This window comes from Lepidochelys kempii, chromosome 1 (genome assembly GCF_965140265.1).
Source record: "Lepidochelys kempii isolate rLepKem1 chromosome 1, rLepKem1.hap2, whole genome shotgun sequence".
NCBI classification, from domain to species: Eukaryota; Metazoa; Chordata; order Testudines; family Cheloniidae; genus Lepidochelys; species Lepidochelys kempii.
In genome coordinates this window covers 168,206,493-168,228,090 of record NC_133256.1, presented here as the reverse complement: position 1 = coordinate 168,228,090, position 21,598 = coordinate 168,206,493, and the positions used below count along the sequence as shown (strand labels likewise).

At 40.4% G+C, this 21,598-nt stretch overlaps 1 protein-coding gene across 4 annotated transcripts in view; it reads right to left on the bottom strand.

Moving 5' to 3' along the window:
- Window positions 1-21,598, bottom strand: part of APP (amyloid beta precursor protein) — a 295,324-nt gene that overhangs the window by 149,179 nt on the left and 124,547 nt on the right. For all 4 annotated transcript variants that reach the window (XM_073363102.1, XM_073363091.1, XM_073363122.1 and 1 more), the window contains exon 4: window positions 1,177-1,289. In XM_073363102.1, coding sequence (XP_073219203.1) covers window positions 1,177-1,289 — 113 coding nt within the window. The remainder of the gene's footprint in view (window positions 1-1,176; window positions 1,290-21,598) is intronic.

Below are 21,598 nucleotides of genomic sequence, written 5' to 3'. Positions count from 1 at the left end.
GCTGATGATATTACAGGGTCAAACGGACTTTCAGTAGGGTCCAGGCAAAATCATAATTTGAAACTCTAAACTCTTGTCAATTTACCTTTAAGAAGACATATTCCTACAAAGGACTAAGATATTATCGTTTGGATGCACGACACCTACAAAATTAAGTTTCAGAGGCTCTTTAATAAAATGTCAGTGAGTTATAAAATCATATGTTCTGTGCTTTGCACCAATTTTACACATTGTCCTCACAAGTTTCCTTATCCTCTCTCTCTCCTATTCCTTTCCCATCCCCCTTCTTTTCAGTCAGATGACGACCTCATTAATTGCATCATCTCTGAGATTAGATTGTAAATTCTTGAGGCAGGGGTCATGTCTTAATTCTGTGAAGCACTTAGCACAAAATTATAATAAATAATAAAATTATAAAAATAATAATAATAATAATACATGTGAGTGTGTCAAGCATTACAGGTGATTAAAAGGAATTAGAGAGAGAGAGAGAGCAGTTTAATATTGCCATGTACCACGTGGGACAAAAGTTTATGGGAAATGAATTAGATGTTCTTATTTTCCAAGCACAGAGTAGTGACATTACAGATGTAGTTCTCCAACAGAAGAGCAATGTTAAGTCAACCCGATAACACAGCAGCTTTCTATGAACGAATGTAACTACTGATATGTGCTACAAGGGAAGCTAAAAGCTGGGGAGAAAAAGCTGGTGAAGGGAATGCAACAATTTAAAAAGGTAAAGAGTTTCTTTATATGCTAACAGTACCATCCTCATGATTTCCCCTTTGAATTACTTGACAACACAGGGCCAGAGTCCGATGCCTTAAGCTTCCCCACTAGGGGAGAAACAATGCACAAACCCTGGAACTTGCATAAAAAAATCAGAATATGGTATAAAACAACAACGATATGAAAATTCAAACGTCGACTCTACATGACACATCAAGTTACAAAATAATACTGCTTATGAAACAAAATAAACTTAACAGAACTTTTCCAGTTTTTCTCCTAATTAAAAGCACCAATTCACCACCCATCAATAAATATTTACAAATGCAACTGTGTCCTCACCATTTGCTCTATAACAACACTGTTGCAATTAAATGCATTCCCAAGAAAGTGATACAAACTGAAAGAAAGATGGCTAGAAATTTCAAGGTAAGTTATATACTGTACCTCTTTAGCAACAGTGTGCCAGTGCAGGTGAGTTTCACATATATCCATCCTTTCCTGGTGGAGGAACCTGCACTTATCTGGCACCAGAAGAGCATCACTCACAAACTCACCAACTGGAAGAAAACAATATGAAGTTTTCATTTCACTCATGATTTTTGTTTTTTAAAACTTAACAGTGAAGAATAACTCAACCTCCAACTAATAGAAGCTAGCAAGAAAGATTCCCTGACAGACAGGTTACTCAGTAATTTCCCACTATAAGGATTCTTTAACTTTCTAATGAAGAATGTGGTACCAGTCCCTTTCAGAGAGTTGGGATACTCTGGTCTAATCCAGCGTGGCAATTCCTGTGTTCCTAATACAACATCTCCAGGACCGAAGACTTCAATGGACTTTACCATTAAGTTAGTGTTTGCTGTAACCTTGCTATCTGACAAACATTAAAACATGAATCTGAAGAATATTTGAACACGTTTACATTCTTTACATCCAGAACAAATCTGACACCAAATCACCATTCCAAATAATTCTAAAGTATTTTAGTAAATGACAGGACTACCAGGGCATTGTTATTGTGTAGCTTTAAAAAAATTAATAGCATTTTAGTCCCTTTTCAGCTTAAGCCAGTTTCACCAGCAGCTGAAGGTTAATGGTACTCTGAAACAACATCATAAGACACTGAGATCATCCGATTGTCAGCTCTGTATATCAAGTTAATGTGTGATCCCTGCCTCTCTCTTAAGCACTATACTTTAATTAGTCAGAAGGGATCCACCTGCTGTACAATTAAAAAGTGTTGAAAAAAACACACCCGGGAATAAATGTCTACAGTGCTGGTGTTTACAATTATGGGGGAAACATGATGAACAACATGATATATTGCACTGCAATCATTGTAATTTTGTAGCAATACTGGCATTACAGGTTGTTGTGGTTTTTTTTAATTACAAAGGTGGAGATATTGGACAAATAAGCAGGAATCTGTCAGAGAACTGATGTACTCTATTGTATGGATGTGTCTGGACAGTAGGTAGAACTAGTTACCTACCTTGGTATCTGGAAATTCTTTGAGGTGTGTCACCCCTATCTGCATTCCAATGTGGGTACACCTCTGCACTATGTGCCTAGAGCTGGAGAATTTTGAAATCAGTGTCTGTTGGTCTGCACATGCACCCTCACCCTTTTGTACCTCTAACTAAGGCGATAAAGGGTGAGGCAGTGCACTTGCCTCTCCAGTTCCTTCTCTGCTGGGAATCCAAAAGATGAACTGAAGCAGAGGGTAAGGAGTGCAGGAAGTGGAATACAGATAGGGACTGAATATCTCAAAGAACTTCCAATTACAAAGGTGATTAACTTCTTCTTTCAGTGCTGGTCCCTATGTGTATTTTACTATAGGTGACTGACAGGCAATACTCAAGTAGGAGGAGGGGTGCAAGGATGCAGATGACAGAGCCAAATGAAGGACCACCATTCCAAAGGATGCCTCAGCAGAGGAGGCCTGAACTAAATCTTAATACCTCGCAAACATGTGGACGGAACTCCATGCAAGCTGCTTTGCTGATATCAAGTAGAGATACTTCTTGAAGCAACGCAATAGATGTTGCTTGAGCACTTGTGGAATGAGCCCTTATCCCATGAGATGGGGGAGGAAGATCAGACAGTTGATACCATCAAGTTAGTGTTTGCTGATAGCAGAGCAAAATACAGCCTGAGATCCACTTAGAGATTCTTTGGGAGGATATAACTTGACTCCAAACTCTTTCTGCTATGGCAACAAACAGTCTAGGAAACCTTTTTGATCAGTTTTGTGGTCAACAGCAAAATGTCTGTTGGCACATTCTGGCTCTCTAGAAGGTAGTCTGCTGATAGAATGAGGTGATTATTGGTGCACCAGTTCCACAGACTGCTTCTGCACACTATGAGATGCATCTCCTTCCTCCCTGTTTGTTGATGTAAAAGATGGTCATCTAAAGATGGTCTAAAAGATGTCTGACATCATGAGGGCACTGCAATCCTGAATAAAGGAGAAAGGCTTTGGCAAACCCTTTGAACTGCTCGCAATTCCAAAATACTGGACAGTATTCTGGACTCTTGAAATGTCCAGGTGCCCTGCATTGTATGGTTGCCCATGTGAGTTTCCCTGTCCAACAGGGAAGTGACTGTAACAGCTGTCCTATCCGATGGGGTAGCAAGGAAGGGAACCCCCACGCATACACGGTGAGCATTTTTCTACCACCCCAGAGATGATAATACTTTGGCAAAACAGCTACCATGGTGCTCGTGGACTGATGGTTTGGTGAATACACTCTTTGAAGCCATGTTTGCAGGCAACCAAGGTGGAGCTTGACATATGGTGTGACGTAAGCGCATGGAACCATATGAGCCAGGAAAGAGACAAATCTTGAAAAGTGCTCATGGGTTTCTTATGATTTACTCTATGAGATCGTTCAATGCCTGGAACCTATTCATTGGCAGGTAAGGCCTTGCTGTGATTGAATTTAAGGATGCCCTGATGAAGTCTAAATCTGCATCGGGGTAGAGATGCAGTTTATGCCCCCCCCTCAAGTAGGAGAGGAGTTGCATCATTTCCAAAGTCCAACTGCAACCTCATCGCCTTTTCCAGTGGATGCTTTCTGAGGTAGTTTCCATCCCTCTCAGGGAACGATTGGCATATACTGCACCTTGCCATGATGTGAGCTTCTCCAAGGCAGTACAAGCAGCACTGATGGTTGTCATTGACTGAGAAGTAGCGCAGGCACCAATTTTGAAGCCCAGAGTGGTAAGCATTCTACTGTACCTGAAACAGGGTCTGGGGGCATACAGGGGGGCTCCCCAGGTCAGGGAGGCTAACTACAAAAAAATTAAAACTATTATATAAAACTCTAAATCCTACCATTTTCTAAAAACTCTTTAGAGATACATTTCATATATATATATATACACACACACACACATATATGTGAGTGTGTGCACATGTGTATGTATATATATGTGAGTGTGTGTGCAGATAAAGGAATAAAGATGAAGCTCTGGACATTAGCGGTTGTGGCCCAGACTATGTGATGGTGAGAAGGAACTGGAGAGGTTGTCACCTATTCCACCTTTTATATCCTCAGTCAGGGGCAAAAAGACGACAAGGGAGCATGTGCGGACCAACAGACACTGCTTTCGAAATTCCACAGTGGAATACAAATAGGGACCACCACTCAAAGAAGATTACATGATTCAAGTGGCATGTGTTTATCTGCTCCCTGAACCATACTTGCTTCTAGCAACGTCCAAGAAAATTAAAGTACTCACATTTCAAATGAATGAACTAAAATGGTCCAGTGGTTACATGTTGAAATAATGGTTAAATGAGTCACAGTGAAGTAATTATGTTTATTATTAGGCAAGGAAACGTGCTGGCTACTGACTATGTGCTGGCTCTTGAGAATTACTTATTGATTAAAAAAAAATCTGCTTTAAAATTAACTAACAGAAAGTTTTCAATATCACACTTCAGCAAAAGGAGTGTGCCTCCATTTGCTAATGACTGATTATATTTCTAGTCCAACTGATTTTTTCCTCCTGTATTCGATGTTAGTGATTTTAAGTTATTAAAACCAAAGTCAGCAAATTTCTGGGGGAGAATGGATTTTATCACCCCAGTGTGCCACACCATAATGCTTGCCACTTATTCCCACAATAACAGAAAACCCACAGGGATATACAGTATTATTATTCTGCATTCAAAATGAGTTTGAGAGCTCCATGCCCTCATGGAACCTATAAGACACAAACATTTGTAGCTGCTGTGCAGCACATTCAGCCTCTGCTCCTGGAAGGTATCGGATGGTGCCAAAGTAAGGTAGAGGCAGTCTCTCTGGCCAGTGACTTATAAGGGAGCAGGGAACTGAATCACAGAAATGTAGGACTGCAAGGGACCTCGAATTGTCATCTAGTCCAGTCACCTGCATTAAGACAGGACCAGCGCTGGCTCTAGGCACCAGCAAACCAAGCACGTGCTTGGGGTGACACATTTTCAGGGGCAACATTCCAGCCATCTTTTTTTCCTTCAGGCGGCAAAAGCCTAGAGCCAGCCCTGGCAGCAGCAGCGCGTCGTGCGCCCTGAGGCCGCTGCAGTTCGCGCCGCACACCCGCACTTTGTGGCTGGGCCGGGAAGGCTCCGAGCGGGGGACACTCGGGCTGGGGACCGCCCTGCGGGGCACACGGAGCCGCCTGCAGGTGCCGCAGGGTGGCCGCGCCGCAGCTGGGGCTGGGCAAAGTGACCTGAGCCGCCCAGGGACTGGGGTAGGGTGGCTAGAAGCAGCAGCAGCAGGGCCATAGAGAGTGGGGTGCTGCCGTGCGGGGCGCTGCCGTGCGGGGCCTGCGTCCCACTCTCCGGGGCTGCCCTGCCTTGGCTCCTCAGCCCCCTGCCGGGGCTATCCCCCAGCTCTGCCCTCCCAGATCCTGGCAGCACCCTGGGCTGAGGCACGGCCTGGGAGCCCTGCTTCTTACCCTGACCCTGCCAGCGCCGGACTGGCTGGAGGTGAGGGAGGAGCAGGCGGAGTCAGCACTGGTGGGGGAGGAAGAGCCCAGGGCTGGGGCGGCAGGGGGTGGGCACTGGTTAGAGGAGTGAGAGCCCAGAGCTGGGGTGGGGGGCAGCCAACAATTTTTTTGCTTGGGACGGCAACAACCTAGAGCCGGCCCTGGGCAGGACGAAGGATTATTTTGACCATCCCTAACAGGTGTTCGTCCGACCTATTCATTACTTTCTGTCCTGTCCTCAGTGGACAATTTATCACCCTCTCCTCTTTATAACAACTTTTATGTGCTTGAAACTATCATCATGCCCCCCGAGTCTTATCTCCAAACACAACAAACCCATTTTTTCCAACCTTTCCTAATTTTTTTAGACTTTAAAGCATTTCTGTTACTCTCCTCTGGGCTTTTTCCAATTTGTCCACATCCTTCTTGAAGTGTGGTGCCCAGAACTGGACACAATATTTCAGTGGAGGCCTTATCAGTGCTGAATAGAGCAGAAGAATTACTTCTTGTGTCTTGCTTACAACACTCCTGCTAATACATCTCAGAATGGTGTCCACCTTTTTTGCTACAGTATACCATTGTTGACGCATATTTAGTTTGTGATTCACTATAACCCCCAGATCCTTTTCTGCAGAACTTCTTCCTAGGCAGTCATTTCCCATTTGTGTAATTGATAATCAATTTATCTTTTTCTTAAGACTCATCATTGGCCAAATCAAGCAAGGCAACAATGGCACTTCTAGAACTGAGAGGCAAAGAACTGAATTACAGAGGTGTGATTTTCACTAATCACATCCCTAACCCACAGAGGCTTTCTTAGTTTAAGCACTGAAGATGATGCAGATTGGTACACTTTAGAGCTACATTTCACCTGTTTATCAATGGCTGAATTAGCAGTATGCAGTATACTACCATCTAAATAAAGGTATGGGTTACATCTTCTGAGGTTGAATACTATGCTGTTCACTGCACTTTGGATTCCTAAAAGCTGCACTACAAAGAAGAGCTGTTGAACCACTAACTCAGGACAATGCTGGGTAGGGAGAAATGCCCTGGCATCAGGAAAGGACAGAAGTTTACACAGTGCTTTATAAAAAGGGATTAAGACATACTCCCTGCCCCTGCTATAGTAAAAGTCTGAAGAGATAAAGGACATTTTTATAAAGTTATATTTAAATAAAAATCCAAGAAGAATGAGTTTAACATTTTATCATTGACATATGACCAAATTCACCCTTGGTGTACCTCCCCTAAAGTCAAAAAAGTTACACAAGGAGCGAGGTTGGTCCACACTGTTAGAGTACAGAAAATTATAGGCTTCAATTAACAAATTTATCTTGATTGAATATAAAATTGATTTACCTTAAATGCTGACTCTAATTGTACTGTCGTTCTTAATCACTAGATTCCTCCAACATAATTTTGCAAATCACAGACATTAAAACAGTACCATTTTCCATGCATCCTATGATAGCACAAGATGCACGAGCATAGCTTGGTCTGTGCATGGGACACACAAGAAATCAGGTGAGTTACACCCTCGGGAAGTAAAAGGAAACAGATTATAAACTCTTTGGGGCAGGGATTATGTCTGCCTTTATGTTAGTAGAGGGACTAGCACAACACAACCCAATTTTGACCTAGCGCTCAGTGTTCTACTGTAAATAAATAATGATCATTCCTCTTTTTGAGAAGCCCCAACACCTGAAACTAAATTCTGGAGACAAAGGCCTAAAAATAAAAATGTGGTAAGTTTTAATGCATAATCAAAGGGGCAACATCTGCCTCAATGAAATAATGAACTATAGAAAGTGTACAATGTGTACTTAAGACAGAAAAGATAAACAAAAACTAATGAAGTGGTATGAAGCCACCAATAGCTCACTTAGTCTAAAATGGGTACAAGTGAGCTTTAAGCCTTGTGTACTCGAGGGATGCTGCCAAAAAAAAGTGTCCAACAATCCTTTCTAGTCATAAAATATCCTGTTACATAACTGTATAAAACTGGGCTATTCTCAAACCTTGGCCCTTTTTTCCTCCAAATAATGCTTCAATCATAGCTGTAAATGGGAATTTCTGCTCACTTTGCTACTTTTCTGCTTGACTGAATTTTATAATGAAAACGTCTGTTCTCTCTTTTCAGACAGAATGCAAATGTCATTCAGATTTTACACACCACGCAAATAGAGAGTGCATTTGTTTAGATGCAAAACCATTTAAATATGCTTCATTTACAAGGTCTGGCACTTTTACAGATGCATCAGTTAAAAGTCATTTTAAAGCACTGTAGCATCTAACAGTGGTTAATTCAGGCTTTAAATACATTTGCTTTTCTAGCCCCTCCCCCCCTTCTTTAAAGAAAAAATGCATCTTATATCTGACCCTGCAGTGAAATGCCCTCCTTGCTCTCTCTCACTTATTAACAATGTCCATTACCCCAACCTCATGTTCCAGGTCATCAGAGCAAGGTTACTTGAAAACCTTCCATTTAGTTTAGACTCTCAAGGGCATAACTGTTGTGATAATCACATTTTCTTGTAGTGGTGAAAAAATGCTGCACCACAAATCAAGGTGTGGCCTCTCAAACATGATACATTGCAAAACAACCCAAATCTGGTTGCAACGTCAACCACCCCAGGATTAGGAAACGTCAGAACGAAGGTTTTTCTTTCTGAAGTCCCCCACCTCATTCCCTACACCTCTTCCCACTTCAGCAACAAGTGAGGCAGGGGTCCTATAGCCAACAGGCATCCTCTCATTCGCCCTGTTCGATGAATGAGTCAGGAGATTGCAGGAAAAGAAAAGAGCATCTAGCTATTAAGGTAGTTGAATGTCACTGTGGAAAATTGGTTACTAACCCAACCACTGCCACAGAATTCGTTTGTGCTGGTATCACACTAAACCAGGGGTGGACAAACTTTTTGGCCCAAGGGCCACATCGGGGTTGCAAAACTATATGGAGGGCTGGGCAGGGAAGGCTGTGCCTCCCCAAGCAGGCCATAGTTTGCCGACCTCTGCACTAAACCAAACCTCCCCTCCCCCTGCGATCTTGTCCCCAAGTTCCTGCCTCTATCCCTTCTCCCCACACTCCTCACCTCTCTGTGTTTCAGCCAGGGTTGTTTCCTCCTTCTCCGTTCTGTCTGAGTGCCAGCACTGGACTACAAGAAAGAATCTCCCTTCTCTCACGTACAGTGCCACAGCATACCCAGCCACTGTAAAGGAGAGTCTGCCTGGGGCATGCTCTACTCCGCAATTGAAACAAATGGCAATGAGTTTGATCCATCACAAAAAGAAGAAAGATAACCAATTCACAGATAGATTGGCAAAGACAGTTTGTGTAGTATTCGGACACAGAATAAAACAGTAAGTTTAATGGAATTATACACAGCCTGGTGAAGCAGATAATATTAGAAGCGACATGGTAATGAATTAATTGAACGAATGAGGGTCAAGAATGAAGATTTTATAACAAGCATTTGAAAGTACATATTACACTGTAACCTCTGGAACATCAAACCCAGCATTCCAGCCGGCTAACTAGCTACCATTAACCAACTGACAGGGTCCCCTAACAAACAAAATACTGCATCGCCGTAATACCAGCATGTTCATTCATCTTCCCTTCCCATGCAACAGTGTGTGCTCCAGCCAGGCAGGATGCAGTACATTCTGCTGCCCCCTAGCAAGTGTTGGTTCTTTCCAAATCTCTTAAGATTTTGCCCCACTGGAATCAGTGACCTCACGCAAGTCTCCCCATCTATATGCACCACACCACATCTTTTAAATTGTAGACTACCTCAATCAGCGTACGCTACTGAATAAAATAGTTATCTAAGAGTAACAGCCAAAGACTGTATTAGCTTTTAATTGTGTATGGCGCTATGAACTGAGTAGTCATTTTTATATGCACATTTCTGCATAAAAGATACCGTATTACTAAAGGAAAATGACACGTCATATGCATATGTCACTTGAGCTTGTGAAAGCACAAAATCCAGGCTTCCACATAATGCCTGCATTGAGATACTCAATTTTACAATTCTCCACAAGCCTAATTCAGACAGACAAGGGCACCGCATGGCCACTTGGCCACCTTTTAAGAGTGATTTTTCTAAAGTCCCTGTCAAAGACCCAGCTCCTGTTTCAGATGAAATCAGTAACAAAACTCTAATTGATTTCAGTGAGAGCAGAACATGAGCACTGTTAAAAACTGGGAATTAAGAGTTAGTAAGTGAGTGGCAAGCATAATGAAGTTCATTTGCTTAAGTGACACCCTTAATTCGACTGCCGTGTAAAGGTTTGCCTGTGTAAAAAAATCACGTAGAAGACAGGAAACATGCGGTGACACACCCACATTCTTCACAGTGGGTACTACTTATATTATTATTATTATTATGGCATGGTTATGATGCATTTTGCACAAGATGATTCATGTCAGGTCTCATTGGAAAAGTTAGGATTTGCTGAATATGATTATCCTATTTGTAGGCATGTATCATTTTTGTAGCTGAAGTTATGAATATTGACTCTGTATCTGTATTTCACATGTTGTCACACCTGGATGACACCCACTAGGCAAGATGCTTCCAGTCTAAACAGTTGGTTGTGAAGGGCCTGTCGGAGGAAAAAACAGTTCTCACTCTCAGGTTCGGTGCAGGAAATCAGATACACTTTATTACCTCAAGCAATTGCACAGAGGGAAAAGGTGTGCACTAGGACACTAGGCAGGTCTCTCCCAGATAAACAATTTGAGCAAGTATTTATACCTTTATTACAGACAATAATAAGCAAAAACTGCATATTATTTACACATATTCCTTCAAGATATCTTATTTTTCTTACCATTTCTCTTATAGTCTGCACTCTATTCTTATCTAATACAAGGTCACAACAGCCTCTTTCACAGTTGTTTTCCACTCACTTCGCACTATCCCCGCTTCTACAAATCTCGCGTTATTAAAGCTAGAGTTAGCCTGACTCCTGCTTATTTCAGAGGCCTGCATCCAAATTCCCTTTATCTACTTCCACAGGCCCATTCAGGGTCATGGGCCATTAGTGAAAACAATAGGCCTTAGGAGAAGCTTATCCCCCACCTGGTGAGTCTCCCTGTGGACACTTCCTCCAGTCTGTAAATAATGGCTGCCAGGGCCCGTGAACAGCCCCCCAGGACTCTGGACTCCATTTTGGGTACTTGCATTTTTCCACGACCTGGGCTGGGAACTGAGTTTGGAACAAAGGGTTCCCACCATAAACTAAAGCTTTATAAAGGCAGGGAGTGACATCATCTGTTGTTGTTCACTCCCCCACAACTCAACACCTGAGAGAAGCTCTGAAAAAAAGGACTGGAAACTGGGGTGGGGATCCCAAACTGCAAAGCAAATGTAGCTTGGCCCTTAAAAATCTGCAAGCCTGCTTGTATCGTCAGCCAGGGTAAGAATTTGCTAATTCATATCCTATCTTTCTAGTATCTCAGGCTTAGTTTGTGATTTTGTTTATTTACTAGGTAATCTGCTTTGATCTGTTTGCTATCATTTATAATCACTTAAAATCTATCTTTCTGTAGTTAATAAACTTGTTTATGTGTTAATCTAATCCAGTGTGATTTTGAAAGTGTTGGGGGAAAATCTCAGCTTGGTTTAACACAAGCGTTTGGTGCATATTCCTCTCCACATTGAGGGAGGGGCGAACATATTAATGTGCTTAATTACTGTCTAGTGCAAGACAGTATAATTTTGGGCTTATACTCCAGAAGGGGGGGGGGAGAAGGGTGCCTAGGGAGCTGGGAAACTGGTTGGTGTCTGCTGCTGGCATTCAAGTAGCCCAGTCTGGGTGAGCACTGGGTGATAACAGGGTCTGGGTGAGGCTGGCTGGCTGTGTCCCCAACCCAGCTGTGTGTCAGAGAGGGGCGCTGCGTTTCCCACAGCTCTGAGACTGCACCCTGGGGGTGACAATGCATCACACATGCTTTTTAGATTTGCTCTAATCTTCCCAAATTTAAAACAGGAAAATAAAGCTTTTCTTTTAAAACACTACCTTTTGCATATTAACTCTAACTAGGTGAAACTTCTGCAAAAGCTAATTTGCAGGGGGACTTGAAATCAGTACTGAGAACCCCAGCACTGGCTTGTGGTTAGGGGACATATGAAACTGAGGTAGAGAGTCTATGGTAGGCATTTTGGTAGGTAGGGAGTTTGTATTCTTTGTAATATAAAATAAGTCACTAAGTGGTAGCTTGAAGACTCCATTTCATTATAAAGAGAAAATATATGTAAGAACTATTTAAAAAAAACATACTGAACCACTGAAGTGAAAGAAAAAAATATTTCCTGCAAAGAATGCAAGATCAGACAACAGACAAAAAGTATGCGCTATTCATATATTTGACTTGATCTATTTTTCTACCTTCCGCATAGAACATGCCCCTCGTCCCAAAAAAACCCCCTGTCATTATTGCAGAGGTCAGATTAATTTGCCCAGATAAACTCTTAATAAATTGGTATGACTCAATTTTCCTTTGACCTAAATACAATGATCTAATCACAATTAGGCTAGATTTAAATATTTTGCACAGCAAGAACTAATTTAATGTTAGACCCTACAGGAACTACTATATCATGCAAGATATTAGTGTAAGAAGGAGAAAGTCCCCAGAAATCTTCATCCTCAACCGTTACCAAATAATTTTTGCTGCCGTGTGTCTACATATATATATATATATACACATCCGTCCACCCACCCACCCAGGAACTATTTTTGAATTGTCAACTCAGGAGTTCCACGATGAGTAAAGGACTAGACCTAGAAGCCCAGACCTGTACACATAATTCAGTGAAAAAATAAATAAATAAAAAAGATCAGACGCACACTGAAAAAATACTTGAGCAAAGTAAACCATAAAACTTGAGCAGATTAAGCAGATAATTTGTTTCTGTTTTTGCATATTTTACGGTGTTAATCAAAATTGAATTGGCTTACATTAACCTTAGCTTTAAATCTTCTAGGTCCACCTATTTTCCTTGAGCAAATTTTACTTTATACCAGTGATACTCAGACTGAGGCTCGTGAATCGCAAGGGGCTCCTTAGTATGTCTGCTACTACTCTGTGCATCACATGATATGAAAACACAGTGTGATTTAGTCATTAACCAATCAGGATGCTTTTACTATGTTATTAACCAATTGTAGTTGACCAGTCATTTTGCTGTGAGAATGTATATATTGTTTCATTTACTATTTTGACAGAGAGAGAGAGAGAGAGCGAGAGAGAGTGTGTGTGTGTGTGTGTAAATGAAACAATTATATATATAAATAGTAAATGAAACAATGAATTCATACTACTGTGGCTCTTTTGGGTAATGCCGATTGTTAATTTGGCTCCTGAACCACTGAGTTCAGAGTACCACTGGATTTATACCATAATTTTGTCCCTTAGGTCAGTCATTAGAAAAGACTTCTAAATCATAGAAGTTTTCCTCCCAACTAAGAAGTTTAAACCATTATTTATTATAAATAAGCTTGGAGGTCTGTAAACAAGTCCAAGAATTTAAAGTCCGTTCCATTTTAACTCTATAGCAAAATAAAACTGAAACGTAAATGTGATACCAATCTCACATTCATTAACACATGTGGAAAGATTAATTTTATGTTTGATCTGAATTGAAAAAAAGATCTCCAAGTATGAAGATACTGATTTTTACAACATAGGTTAGTATTGTTATGTACAGCATAAATATGACATCTTAAAAAGATCTAGCACCCAACAACCAATTTGCCATCAACAACATAACTAATTTTTTGAAATGAATATTGTAAACTAAAGTTTTTCTTTTTCTGTCTGTAACTAGTGTAAGTAAGTAAGAAAGTTCCATTGTCATTAACCCAAAGGGATAAACAGGTGATAACACAAATGTGATGTACGCTTCAGCCTAAGAGTTATAGCTACCGTTGAGGGGGTTAAACTTTTTTTAAAAAAGTTTTGTACTTTTTATATATATAATTGCAGCCCGCTCTGTTGCTGGTTGAAAACATGTGAGATGTGGGGAGAAGATTAAAGTATCTGTCAAAATTCTTTGAAGGGTTTATTTTAATTTTTGATGAAAAATTTCATAGAAAAAAATCATGGTTCAGAAAATTTTGGCTTATAGTGAAAGTGAAAAATCACACAAGTTAAAGTTCTCCTTTCTTTGTCATGAGACCAACATTTACAAGAGAAAATAAAGCCAACATTTTTTTTTGGAATATCTATTTCACATGAAAGCTTGTATTTACAGTGATTCAAAGATCTGAACTTCTATATTACATGCAGCTGCTACAGGATGACAATCTTTTCAAAAGGCAAAAGCAGGACACATGCACGGCCCCATGGTGGCGGGGGAGAGACTAAGGCCCACCTCAGCCCGCCACTGGGTAGAGGCTGGCATCACCCCTGAGCCTCAGGAAAGTGCAAAGCAGCACCACAGGGAACCCAGGACATATAATTTTCAATTTATATTATTCATTCTGTAAATTTACTGGGAGTAAGAATTAAAAAAAAAAATTACGTTGAACCCCAAATGGCTCCTGATACACAGATGTTTTATTTTATACTACTTTTTCATGGGAAAGCTTGTACTAACAGTTATTTAAAAACCCAAAACAAGTTCTTCCTTCAAATAGAATTGGTTTTGTGCCTAAAATGGGAGGGGGAGAAAGAAGGAAAAAGAAAATAAGGGGAGAAGTGTTGTAGCATGTTTAACCTTCAAATGTCAACATATTCCTCCTGCAAAGATCTTGTTTATACAATGATAAAGTGCTGTAATTTTCCCTAGGGACAAATTCAGAGCACAGCGATCAGTTCAGCGGTAAGATGGCAGGTGCCATCATAATACAGTTTTATGGAAATCAGCCTAAAATAGTTGCATTATAAGATGTGTCATTTCATGTAACTGGAATACTGCCTAGTTTATCATACTGGACATAGCTCCATACCCTCCTGTTGTTCTGGTGCTTTCAACGACAGGACTTGCTGATCACAAAAGTTGAATGCATTTTATAGCTGAATGCCTTCCATTACATCTGTAGAGAACAGCCAGGCAGTACTGCTATGTCTTTCTTTGCTAGTTATGGGCAGTTCATCCAGACAACAAATAAATTCTGTCACTTTGTGCTGTCACATCACTAAATATTGGTTTTTATAAGACCTTTTTCATGAAAGGCAACATGGGCTTAATAAGAAATCCCTTTCCATACAGAAAATTAACTGGGCTCTCTCTTACATGTACAGAGTTAACTTGGCAATGTGATTACAGGAGGACAGATGACTTCTTGGAAACAAACATTGCAAAAAACTATACTGTCCACTGAAAAGGTAAGGCCCTAAATCTTCTTGGGTACATGCTCACACAAGGAAGGAAATCTCCTGTTCTCTTTTATGTGCCAAGGGTGCTATTCAGGACATCATGTTTCTGTGCATGGTAAAGGTCAACCAACAATATCATGGTAATGTGTACTTTGAAGGCGGTGATCTCTCTGCACTATTATTACCATTTTACAGACAGGGATATCTTTGTCTACCTACCTTAAAGAGGCAATGGAAAGATTAGTTAGTTTGTGCGTGTACAGTTCTTTGAAAATGAAAAACCAATATACAGTGTGGGCTGTATTAGGCACTAGGATTTTTGTTTTGTTTGATCTCAAATATGGTAAATTAAGCACCATTTTACTGTAAGTATTGGTTGGAGATTAAATGTATTTAAGTGAAAAGTCAGCCTGGTAAGTGGGTGGAAGTATTGTTGCATGGAAGAATCCCAGGTCTGGAAAGCACAGGAGTTTTTAAATTTACACCAATGAAGCTTAGACACATTGGAGAAGTAAACATAATGGGTTCCCTGGGCAAGGAAGTGAGCAATCAATTATTTGATGTGTAACACTGACACCCCTGGGTGTGTCCTGGGCAGTGGGGATCAAACCTGCAACTTCTATATCTGAATACATGAACCTCGATGTAAGAACTTGCAGGACTAGAATCTGGGACTATAGGGGTTCTAGGCTGCTGATGTCTTTGCATCGCCACTTGAGGCATAGCCTGAGGTCCCCCAGGAGGACCCTGTGCAGCTAGGCTTGACAAAAAGTACCACCCAGAAAGGCCTAAGTGGCGCTCCCTCACAGTCCACTGATTGGCTGATGCCAGTATTTAAACAAGGAAGCTCAGACTGTTCCTCAGATGGCAACACCGTAGACTGCCTGCTGCTTCTTCTCCAGACCCTGCTTGTGATACACCTCAGACTCTGGTTTCTGACCCAAGTTTGTCCTCGACTTTGCTATTCAATTGCTGTCTATAACCTGGTGCCCGACTTCCTGGTATCCTGACCTGGCTCGACTCCAACCCTGCTACCTCCTGCTGCCTACAACTTGGTGCCCAACCCTGACTCTCTGGCATTCTGACCCAGCTCCCTCTTGACCCTACTCGTCGTCTTCAGATCACAACTTAGCAGCTGACTAGGGCAAGCCAGCTGCCCAAAGCCTGGCCTTGACACTCACACCAAAAAAAAAGTTCATTTTCTGTTTCCCTCCCACATACAAACTCCAAATGATACTCTCTTTCAGTGGTGATCAAATAATAAACATGTTAAATAGTCCCAAAGTTAAACAAACAAAAAAAAATCTTATTTCACGGCTAGATTTAATAGAGGAAAGCACATTTCTATTCACATGCCACAGCTTTAAAAACAGAGAGCGTAACACATAAATCTCCCTACAAGCCTATAGAAATACAATCTTAATAGCTTTCAATTGTGAACAAGAGGCTCAGACTTAAATTCCATCTATTGCTCCTAAAGAATAATTTTTCTTCAGCTTTCAAAACTCCAGTTCTTAAGCACACCCCACTGAACATTTCAATATGTTGTTTGAGTTGTTTACTGGTGATGACTATGAATCAGCACTTCATTTTCTGCACAACTATGAAATACTGGTATGAATCTATTCATGATTTTGGGTGTAATGAAGTGATTTCCATAGCTTCCATCTACTTGTTAATTTTCTCTGCAAGAAGTATTACCATTCTGGCTCCAATTTTTATTTTATTTTTTTAATGAATTCTAATACAGGATTTCATGTACAGAACGGTGGAAGTGCTTTTTGTCTTGATTGTAAGATAATGATTTCAAAATAAAGCACAAGAAAAGAGGTGATATAATTTTTAGCTGCACCAATGTCAAAGACTACATAGGGCAGAAACAATGGGGGAAAAAAAGGTTGTTTGCTCCTGAAGGATGTAGTCATTCCTTCATAGGGGGCTGTTGTAATAATGAGTTTGCCCGTCACAGGGAATACAGCAGCAAAAGTACTAACTATAGGGACATGAGGAGGATTCCAAACTATTTTTCAGTGGAAAAGGGAAATTAAAACCTGAATAAAAAAAAAACCTCTCATGATTCCACCTGAAGTGGAAATGGGTGAAATTTTTTTGGCACACTGTGCAAGAAAAAGCCCTCGGACATTATAATTATGCATTATGGAAAACACATCTGACGAAGGACATGGAAAAATAGTATGTGATCATGTGATCAGACACTATCATAATATCTATGTATGACAGGGCAAAATGAAGATTGCACAGACACTCTCAATTCTCAAAAAGAAAAGGAATACTTGTGGCACCTTAGAGACTAACAAAATTATTAGAGCATAAGCTTTCATGAGCTACAGTTCATTTCATCGGTATGCATCCGATGAAGTGAGCTGTACTCACGAAAGCTTATGCTCTAATAAATTTGTTAGTCTCTAAGGTGCCACAAGTACTCCTTTTCTTTTTGCGGATACAGACTAACACGGCTGCTACTCAAATTCTCAATTCTGGCATTTCTTAACTTTGAGCACTGGACTTTGCAACCTTAATGTTCTCTTAATATAGGTTTGGGGGAGGGAGGGAGGGAGGAGGGTTGTATGCAAGTAATATCTACATTGAGGACTGTAGAAAAGCAAGCACACACAAAAACCTTCAGACATGGTCAGAGTTTCTATGAAAGCCATTCTGAGGCACTGGAAGAATTCATCCCAACTAAATATTGGTCCTACTAACAGATTTAAGTTATCATCACATAGCTTTTATATATTTAAATAAGCTGTGTGACTATAAACTACAACACAAAAACTTATAATTACGCAATTCATATTGACATAATCCAATTTAGTTCAAGAAATCATTAACTGGATTCCCATACATCCATGAAAGCCTCCAAACAATTATTCTTCAAGCATATAAATTATATCCTTTCCCTTTCAAATTTCAATACCATAACTATGGACTACATCAAGTTTTCAACATTTACTTGGAGGATTACTTTTAGTATCTCACAGCACATTTCCACAACTACTGGGATCAAGATATCTGAGTGTTTTGTGGGTTGTGACTTGTTTTGCAATATTTGGTGGTGATGGTGGACGACAGATACCAGCTGACTCGGTATCAAAAGAGGCATGTGTATCATCATACTCATATACATACCAACTATAAATCACATATATGTCTCTTTTTCCTCCTTTGTATTTCCATTATATACTCATTTAATAAAGTTTCTATTTATTGTTAATCATACATGAATGTATATTTACCTGTCAATTACCATTTATTTCTCTCTGACAGAGGCTACACACAACACTTCAGCAAAGTATATAAACACATGCTTAGCTTTAAGCACGTGATTAAAGCATGTGCTTAAGTATTTTGCTGAACACGAATGCACCTAAGCACATACTTGCTGAACTGAGGCCATAAAAGCTCATGCAAACGATTCAGTAGAGAGAACACAGATATTGGAAACTCTGGTTGCAAAGTGCTGGAAAAATATCCAATCCAATGAGTCAATCACTGCAGCTCTGGATTGAGAGTCAGGAAAAGATCCCTCAGAACTGAAACATTTTTAACATTTGGCATATGATATGACAAAAGACACTGCTGAAGCAAGAGACTCCTACATGTAAGACTCCTGGGGGAATTCTGTGCCATTACGCAATGCAGAATTTGTGCAGAATTCCACACCTCCTGCCAAATTGGAGCTGCAGAGGTGCTGGCCGTCACTAGGAGCCACTGGCTCATAGTGAGGAGCGCGCCCAGCAAGGATGGAGGCTCTGCATGCTTTGGCTGCCTGGCTTGGTCCTCATTCTCCCGGGGACAGGAGTGCGCCCGGGAGATCCAGCTCTGGCTAAGGGTGAGGCAGGGCAGGGCTGCACCACACCATGTTCCCCGGCGGGACAGTAAAGAAGCTGTGGGGAGTAAAGCATCTGGGGCTTCAGGTGTTTGGGCCACGGGGTTCCCCATGGCTGGGCTCTGGGGGGGACGGGGTGTGCCCCACAGCTGGGCTCTGGGAAGAAAGGAGTGCAGGTGTCTGGGCTCTGTGGGGCCCATGCAGCCCCATCCAGCACCCCTCAACTGGAACTGGGTTGCCATAGGGGCTTCTTTAACTCTCTACTCCTAGGAGAATCTTTTTTGTTTTTGCATGTATTATTGACATACTTGTTGATGGGTACTTTGAAATAAATTACCAAAATAACTGAAATTGGGGTGATTATAATGTGTTATTTTAATAAAATATGCAGAATTTTACAGAAATTTAATATATTGTACACAGAATTTTTAATTTTTTGGCATAGAATTCCCCCAGGACTAATCTAAGGAGACCTTATTTTCCGTGTAAGGTTTGCACATTTTACAAAAAAGCTGTGTCTGGTTTATTCAGGCAGAACTGTTTTTAATGTGTCTGCCAATAGCATAGCAAAAATGTTAATATCAGCATCAGGCAGGAATTCTCCCCTTTATGAAGAAAATAATACAGTGAAAGGGTTCCTTTCCCAAAACTGTAACGAATGGTAGCATCTTTCACAGAAATCTGGGGTATTTCTATTTTTAGCATTCTCACTAAAATACTCAAATTGCCATCCCTTTCTTCTCCTCTCCTCTCCGCTCCTGTCAACCAGTCCTGTAGGAAAACCTAAACATTGTATAGATGGGTAGGTTGAAGCTTAGTGCTTTCTTTATTTAAGGAAAACAAAGCAGCATGAGGTTTGTCCGCATCAATCACACAGCTGAGTGGAGACTGAAGCAAGTCAGAAGAACTGTATAGCTTAGTTAATCTTGTCTGACTGATCAAGTAGATGACCCTACTGTAAGTACATCTAACTGTTTGGAAAGGAGGCTTATGTGTGGGTGTAAGTGGATGGGGGTGGACTGTTTTTTGGGTGAAAATTGAGCAGATGAAGAAAAATAAAATGGAAGCTTTAACACTAACATAAAATTGTGCAGACTTTACGTATTCTGTGTATTTAAAAAACTTAAATTTGCAAATGGGTTACAAAATAAACCACAAGAGTTCAGTATATTGTGTACATTTATGTTTAAATGGATCATCAAGCACATGCCTTACAATTTTATGAGCACGTACATAAAAGCTTTAGTTAAATATCATGTGCTTTTCTGGGTCACAACTAAGTGATAATTATTTTAAAAAAACAGAAATAAGAATGGCAAATTAATAAATATTTACAATCAAAGCAATTTTTGTTAAACAAAAATCAAATCTGAAGTCAGGATTTTTTCTGCAATGCTCAACAGTAGAAGAATACTTACTATGTAATCTAATTTGTTTACATATGAATAAGCTATTTGACATCCTAAAGTAAAATGTGTACCTTTCTGCTGTCTGTTAGAAACGGGTGATCTTGCAGTACATATTGGTATTTCAAAAAGGTTATTTGAATACAGCAATCAAAGTTAAAAGCTCACACTGTCAGAATCCATCCATTTGCAAATAATGCAAGGTGATTCTCTACACTTTCTCATGCAAACTTAGTTTTCATATAATTTGGTCTTTAGCTCTTCCCATTCTCCCCAAGGCTGTGGTACATAATGAGTGGCCATTCTATACTTCATTACTGGTAAATAAAATTTCTTCTATACATATACAAAATAGAGACATGAGCATTTTTATCCAGGGATCTGATATGCAGTCAGTTTAGTGGAACAAAATATGCCTGCCCCTGTAGAGAAGGAGAAGAGGGTGCAAGAAAGACTGCTACCCCTTTCCATTTAGTGCGTGAACACAAAAGGCAGCTATAATTTGCATAATCTGATTACAGGTACTGGAGAGTGCAAGACCTCGAATTACCTGTAGTACTCACTGCTTTCACGGTGAAAATCCTGGTCCCTATTTAAGTCAAAAGGAAGTTTTGCCCTTTACTTCAAGAGGGCCAAAATTTCATCCTGGATATTATTTTTAAAAAGAGATATTTAACTCAACGAGAAGTTATGACTTGGTGCAAAAAACACTGAATGAAAATGTCTGGCCTGTGTTACGCAGATCAGGCTAGGTGATTATAATGTTGCCATCTGACATTAAAATCCATGAAGGGGTTTCATGTCTGGGGGTGGCATTTGTACCGGTAAGTGATGCCAGGAGAGTTCTGGAAAAGCACTGGCTACACCCATCATCATCAGTCACTCTAGCAACTCCTGCTGGTCACTGTCCTCCACCAAGCACAAAGGAGGCATTCTGCCTCCTGACACTGCTACTCAAACAGCCCTCTTCCGTCTCTTATACAGGATAATTTAGCCCTTTAATCTCCTAAAGATCCATGATGGATATTACTTCTGTATTATACAAACAGCAGCAGCAGCCGAGTCCTTATTAAAAAACAGATCTAAAAAAATCTCAGAATTTTTTTTGGCTATGTAAATGTAAATCCATATTTCTGCTGCATAGTGTAAATAGAGAAGCTCTGAACTTTAATAATAAAGAGGCTCTGAAACACATTATCCAATAATGAGAAGACAACAGAAGAAAATATTTTGCTAAAACAAGCAAAACTTCACTCACTGGATCCTGACAATCTTTCCTTTAATGAAAAGCTTCCCTTT